At 56.2% G+C, this 7,084-nt stretch overlaps 1 protein-coding gene across 1 annotated transcript; it reads left to right on the top strand.

The window, feature by feature from the left end:
* The first annotated feature begins 1,426 nt into the window (after positions 1-1,426).
* On the top strand, positions 1,427-6,790 carry HLX (H2.0 like homeobox). Its single transcript, XM_030868347.3, has 4 exons — positions 1,427-2,369; positions 3,151-3,330; positions 4,097-4,281; positions 6,027-6,790. The coding sequence occupies exons 1-4, from the start codon at positions 1,778-1,780 to the stop codon at positions 6,531-6,533; spliced, it is 1,464 nt and encodes a 487-aa protein (XP_030724207.1). The 5' UTR covers positions 1,427-1,777; the 3' UTR covers positions 6,534-6,790.
* Positions 6,791-7,084: the final 294 nt, after the last annotated feature.

Below are 7,084 nucleotides of genomic sequence, written 5' to 3' on the forward strand. Positions count from 1 at the left end.
AAGAAAAAAAAAAGCCACAGAAACTTTATTGCAACTATATTGAAAGTCTGGGGAGGAAAACGCCACAGAAGATGCTGTTCTGTTAGAAGATGCTTATTAGGACAATCGAAAACAAAAGATTTCTCTGTTTCATTATTATTATTTTATTTTCTTCCTGAAAATGTGCAAGAAGAGCTCATCTGGGTGGCCTGTGGTTTGTATGGGAGAGGGGTGGGGAAATCCACTCTGACTATAATTTAAAAGAGAACGAATTCTTAAAATAGAGATGTTGGTGTTGCAGAAAACCCCGCACTACACCCACTATGCGCTCTGAAGACCCGAAGTCCGAAGTGAAGACGTCGGTCACCACTGAAGCTTCTCCTGCGACCAGGCCCAGGGGGTTCCCTGGAGAAATAGTCACAGCATTGAAAGTAGTATTTAACCCCAAGGAAATCTACTCTTGTGGGCCCTTGCAAAACAATGGACCCCACGTGATCGGGGATGTGGCGGAGAAGGGAGGGTGACATTTCCTACAAGGTGCATTAAAGGAGGGGACGCGCGTGCCGCTCTCCCAGGTTTCGGACGGCTGCTTGTTTTGTTGTCTCCGAGGCTCAGGTTGGCTGCGTCCAAGAGAGACGTTCGGAGACATCCATCTTATTTTGTTTGAAAAGTTACTGGTTCAAGTTGTCAGTGTGTGACAGCTCGGAATACAGCTAATTTGCGACCGCCCCTCCTCTCTTCCCTGAGGATCTCCGAGGCAGGGAAGCGGACCCAGTGCCGCCGCATTCCCGCGCGAGAGCAGAGCAGGGCAGCGTGGGGGCGGGGACCCACGAAGGACGGAGCTTTGTAGAAGACACCGACTCTCGGGATAAAGGCCGACTGGAGAAAAATCTGGCCCGAGTGATGTAAACAGGAGGGAAACCTAGGGCGCCGCCAGAGTTCCACAAGGCGGGCCTTGCACCCGCGATAATCTGCGGGAGCACCAGCTTCCCTAGGCGAGAGCTCCAGGAGCGCTGTGACCAACTCTCCACGCCTGGTGCCGGTTCGGAGCTGCAGAAGTTAGTGGGAGTTAGAACTCCCTGGAGCAGCTGTTCGAAGTCCCCTACCCTTTGCAGAAGGACGCGCCCGACCAAGCACAGCCCACGCGCCAGCAGCAAACAGATTGGCGTGGCCAGGGCGTGGCCGAAGGGGCGGGCCACGCCCTCTTTCCCAGTTCCCCTCCACTTCCCACTCCTATTGGTCACCAGGATGGCCAATGAGCGCTCGGATCGAGGTCCTACCCTGGGTCTGACTCGAAAGCTCCTGCCAAAACTTTGGGAGTTTTTAGAGAGGAGTTTTTTTTTTTCTTCTTATTACTTTTTTTTTCTTTTTAAACTAACGGACTATTATTGTTATTGTTTTAAATTTAGCTGTTAAGGCTTAGCTGTTTGAGTGTTTCTTTCGGTGCCCGGCGCCTGTCTCCCCGGCTTCCCTGGCGTTTGTGGAGCCGCGGCCCCCGCCCGCCTAGCGGCTCCAGCACCCCTCGCTCGCCTACAGCCCGCGGGGAGCGCGGGCGCCGCGCCGCCTTTAAAGTGAGGCCAGGGGCCGAGGCCGTGAGTGGCCGGGATCCGGCCCTCGCCTCCTCCCTCGGTGGCGCTAGGGCTCCCTGGCCTCCCTTCAGTTCGGACGGAGAAGAGTAAGCGGATCGTCCCCGGCTGGGCTGCCGCCTCCTCCTGGACTTAGCGCGCCCCTCCCCGCGCCCCTCCCCACCCACCGGGCCCGGCCAGGCCGCGGCGGCAGCTCCGTGCACCCCGCCAGAATGTTCGCCGCCGGGCTGGCTCCCTTCTACGCGTCCAACTTCAGCCTCTGGTCGGCCGCCTACTGTTCCTCCGCCGGCCCGGGCGGCTGCTCCTTCCCCCTGGACCCCGCTGCCGTCAAGAAACCCTCCTTCTGCATCGCGGACATCCTGCACGCCGGCGTTGGGGAGACGGGGGCGGCTCCGGAGGGTCTGGCGGGGGCCTCGGCCGCTGCCCTCACCGCACACTTGGGATCGGCTCACCCGCACGCCTCTTTCCAAGCTGCCACCAGATCCCCGCTTCGACCCACCCCGGTGGTGGCGCCCTCCGAAGTCCCGGCTGGCTTCCCTCCGCGGCTGTCCCCGCTCTCAGCCGCCTACCACCACCATCACCCACAACAGCCACCGCAGCAGCAGCAACCGCAGCAGCAGCAGCCTCCGCCTCCACCCCGGGCTGGAAGCTTGCAGTCCCCAGCCTCCGGGTCGCGGCTGGTCCCGAATCCCCACCATAGCGCTTCCGCCCCGGCCCCCTCCAGTAAGGACCTCAAATTTGGAATTGACCGCATTTTGTCTGCAGAATTTGACCCAAAAGTCAAGGAAGGCAACACACTGAGAGGTAGGTCTTGGGCGAGAGGCTGCAGGCCTCTGAACAGGGCACTGACGCACTCCCCGATCCTTGGGCCATTTGGGATTCCTTTGAGTGTTTTCACAATTAAGGACAAATCGGTAAAATGAGGGAGAAGAGAATGAGTTGTAAGGAGACTGTGAAACATTAGGTTTAAAACTCACCTGCTCTACATTTAAAAAAAAAAAGAGGAAGAAGAATCCAGAGATGCTTTAAAAACACATGCCACGGAATCAGTATTCATAAAAACGTTGGTGTAAATAATATTTGCTAAAATGACTATCATCTCTCTGTCTCTTTAATCACATATCTACAAAGAGAACTACCTTATTTGGCAGGCAAAGCCCTTTTGGGAACACTTTCCCGTCCATTTGTCTGCTTTCTAGTGAAATTCCACCCAAGGAATATAGATGAACAATATTGACTCTAAACTCCCAAGAGAGCAGGGTGAGGGATCCTTTGGAGGGACAGTTTAGGTCTGTGGAATTCTTGGAAGGCACCTGAAAGTGACTTCGTTTAGGCCTCTTTACCTGAAGTCCTTCCTAGCTGTATGCGTGGACGTGCACCTGTGGGACACACAGGAACAGTTCGTGCAGTGCCCCTGGGCCACTGTCGGGAGAGAGGCGTCCCGGCGGCGCGGAGACAGAGGTCTCTCACCACTTCCCTTCAGGAAAACGGAACGGAGGGGTGGGGGAGGAGACGAACAAGTCCCAGAGAGTGTGAGTGTGGCTTTGCCGGAGGGGTAACAACTCTTCTTTTCCCTCGTCCCCAGATCTCACATCGCTGCTAACCGGCGGGCGGCCCGCGGGGATGCACCTCCCCGCTCTGCAGCCCTCCACCGGCCAGTTCTTCGCGTCTCTAGATCCCATTAACGAGGCTTCTGCCATCCTGAGTCCCTTAAGCTCGAACCCGAGAAATTCAGTTCAGCATCAGTTTCAAGACACCTTTCCAGGTACGGAAACCCTCCTGATCGACGGCCTAACGGGCAGGTCGACTGCCAAAACACTTAGGACTGGAGTATCACGTGGCCACCGAGGTGTAGCAATCCCGGAGTTGATGCGGGAGGCTACCACGTCCGGAGAGAAACCGAAAGATTTCTCAGTGAGCTAGCTCATTCTTCAGTCGGCTCCCGGGGTTAAGGGGTGGAGAGCCTGGGGAGGGAAGAAAGTGTGCGCGAGCGGGTGGGCTGGGGGGGGTTCCCTAGTCTTTTCGCCCGAGAGGGTGCTTTGAAAATGCAGCAAGTGGTGGTGTTATTAACATACACTCATTTTGGAATGATCTTAAACATTTGCCGGAAGGTTCCGTCTTCACGATGGGCATGGATGCGAGTACACACACACACACACACACACACACACACACACACACAGAGTGGAGAATCGAGGCTGTCATCTTTAGATCCTTTAGGCCGAGGCGCATTTTCGCCTGCTCTTAGCATGCCTGATGGCCATGCATTCGGTTTATGTCTTTACTTTGGAATTAATCGGTGAAACGCCGGGCTTCTCCACTCCAGACTCGCGTTAGGCCTTCGGCCTATGGTCTTAAGAGCCGTACATTTCCTTCTTAGAGAGGCCATTCTGTGTCTGCGTGAAGGGCTTTCAGAGCCGACTGTTAACGTAAAACAAGTTTAAGCATCACAGTGAGCCCCAGGCGTGCAGGCCGCGGATAGGGCACTAACTGAGTCCTCCTGTCTCTCTCTTGCTCCCGCATGGTGGCAGGTCCCTACGCTGTGCTCACGAAGGACACCATGCCGCAGACGTACAAGAGAAAGCGCTCGTGGTCACGGGCGGTCTTCTCCAACCTGCAGAGGAAAGGTCTGGAGAAAAGGTTTGAGATTCAGAAGTACGTGACCAAGCCAGACCGAAAGCAGCTGGCCGCGATGCTGGGTCTCACCGATGCCCAGGTAAGCCAGCTCTGGCCCCGACGCACAGCCCCCTTGACGGGCAGCAGCTCGCGGCCTAGCCCCAAGGCCCCCTCCGCCGGCCGACTCTCCTTTTGCAGTGGAAACACTAGATCTCGAATTTCAGGAGACTAGGTGGACTTCTCAATTTGAGCTAGGAGAGAGGAAGGGGGTGGGGGAGAAGGACAGAAAGAATAGCCCATCCCCAAAGAGGTTTGTCAACAAGCGCTGCGTGTTTATTTTGGCCAACAAGCGAAAGCATGTTGCCGAGAAGGCAAAGAGGCAGCAGGAGATAATAATTATATACTCGACTGTAGCACAATTTGCTGTAGGAGGCAGTTTATTTCAGAAGAGATAAAACTCCAAAGTCAAGAGATTGTTGTTGTTTCTTCCCCCCTCCTGTCCTCCCTCCCTCATCCTCCTGCTGCTGCTGCTGGATTGTGAAATCCCCAGTTGTGAGGAAGTGAAAACATTATTTCAAACGGAATTACTTAGCCCCAGTAGGGCAAGAAGTCCGCTTGGAGCTGCCACAGTCAGTCCGATTTTCTAACGGCATAATGGGAGGGGGAAGGAAGGAAGAGAAAGAAAAAGAGATTTTCTTAGAACACCCAAGAGCATTTCACCAGGTTCTGCCTAGTTGAGTTTCTTCTTTTTCCACGACAAATCTTCAAATAGCAAATCTATTGTGCCTGAATTCAATATGTTTTCTTTTCTCAAGTTCAAAGCCTGTTTTTTTTTTTTTTTTTTAAGTTTTGAAAATAGAAGAGTCACCGTTCTCGAACACCTCACCACAATGGCCCTTGCTCCCTGGGTGCTTCTGTCCTCCATCACACAACTCCCCTCCCCAGCACACACACTGGAAGAGCCCAGCCGTTTTCCACCAGCTGTGGATGTTATTTTTAAAAGGGAAGCTGGAACTTGTGTGAATGCATTGGGACCCCCAGGGGATTGTATATTTATATAGATTCTCCGCCCCATCCCTACCCCCTTCCTCCACTTTGCACAGGTTTAATTCCAGTGTTCTCTGAGCCCACAGAAGGATTAGTCTATCCCGGGCAGGAGCAGGGTCCTTATCAGCTTCTGAGTACACACATGCCAAGGAAATGCTCTCTTATAGAAAGTCCATTGGTGCCCCACCCCACTGGGATTAACTCTTTGAACCCCCTTCCCCCTTTGTTTTCCACGGTTGCTCCTTAAAAAGAATTGTTTTTGTAGGGACTTGCCTTGGGTAGTGGCAGTAGAGGAGGGGCCCAACTTAGCAGGGATTCTTAACATTGGGTCACCAAACCCTTGAAACTGTGTGCAAAATCTTGGGTATATGTGCATTTTCCTGGGTCAGGGGTCCATAATTGTAATCAGATTCGTGGGAGGGGGGTTCCTGGCTCAAGTGGGGTCAAGAAGCATCGACTTAGAGCATTGATCCTCCCTAGTTTGAGGGCAAGGTGCAGGGATCTGCCTTTCCAACAGGCATCCAGGTCACTCCAGGCTAGCGGTCGGAGGGCCACATTTTGAGAAACAGTCCTAGTTGCTTCCCTAGGCGAGGGTCTCTGGTGATCCTCGTGGTTTCCCTGGGCTGCCTCTCGGTCCCTGCTTCTAGCACAGTACCTGGCCTGTGGTAGAGGTGCTGGGGACAACTGGCGACGCTTTCCCGCCTTTGGGAGTGCCCCAGGGTGCGCGCAAGTCCGATAGGAGCGAGCCTGCGTCTCACCTCCGTGTCCCTATTTGTCTCCCGGTGCGGCGCGGCGCAGGTGAAGGTGTGGTTCCAGAACCGGCGGATGAAGTGGCGACACTCCAAGGAGGCCCAGGCCCAGAAGGACAAAGACAAGGAGGCTGGCGAGAAACCGTCGGGCGGAGCCCCGGCTGGCGACGGCGAGCCGGAGCTGAGCCCCAGCCGCTCGGAGGGTGAGGCTGAGAGCGAGAGTAGCGACTCCGAGTCTCTGGACATGGCCCCCAGCGACACGGAGCGGACTGAAGGGGCCGAGCGGTCTCTGCACCAAACGGCGGTCATCAAGGCCTCGGCCGCCGGCGCCCTCCTCGCCGCCAGCAGCGGAGGCAGTGGCGGGAGCGGCGGCGGCGGCGGCGGCGGCGGTTTTAACTTCGGCGTCCTCAGTAGCGGCAGCACCGGCGGCGCCGGGAGCTCCGGCGGCCACAGCAGCGGCAGCGGCGCCTCGGAGCTGCTCCCTGCGCTCCAGCCAGCCCTTGGCAGCGCCCCCAAAAGCCCCGAGCCCGCCCCGGCGCCGCTCGGCGGCCTCTAGACTGGACGAGGTTGGAGGAGACGCGGGGCCCTGCGTGCAGGCTCCCAGCCTTCCAGTGTGGGCTGGATTCTGTGCCTACTTTCCAGTGGCGGCGGGAGTCCCAGCTTGCGCATCGCTGTCCCGGCCGGTGCAGCCCACCCCTCCCAGAGCCGAGGGGAGTCGGAATGCCTCTCGCCAGGCTCCCAGCGCCCGCCGAGCACTTTTGCCTGGATACAAGCAGCTCGCACTGTGAAGCGTTGGACTAAACAGTCCTCCCCGCATTAGGGGTCGTGGCGGAAAGACGATGCACTTAGGATGCCACAGACTTGTAAATAAAATGTTTACTATGGTTTGTAAAGGCCGCTTGGCTTGCTGGGGCGATGCAGTCGTTAGGGTCTGGAATCTCCGACCCGGACCTTAGCCCCGGGACACTGCAGGTCCGAGCAGCTGTAGGTGGGGGACTAGAGTTTCGGGGGGACATGCTGCAACCTCAGAGCCACCTTGCTGCAGAGATCGGCGCCGGGGCTTAGGGGTTCCACCAGTTCAGAGATCTCGTAGGCCTCACTAACCAC

This window comes from Globicephala melas, chromosome 1, assembly GCF_963455315.2.
Source record: "Globicephala melas chromosome 1, mGloMel1.2, whole genome shotgun sequence".
In the NCBI taxonomy this organism is placed as follows: domain Eukaryota; kingdom Metazoa; phylum Chordata; class Mammalia; order Artiodactyla; family Delphinidae; genus Globicephala; species Globicephala melas.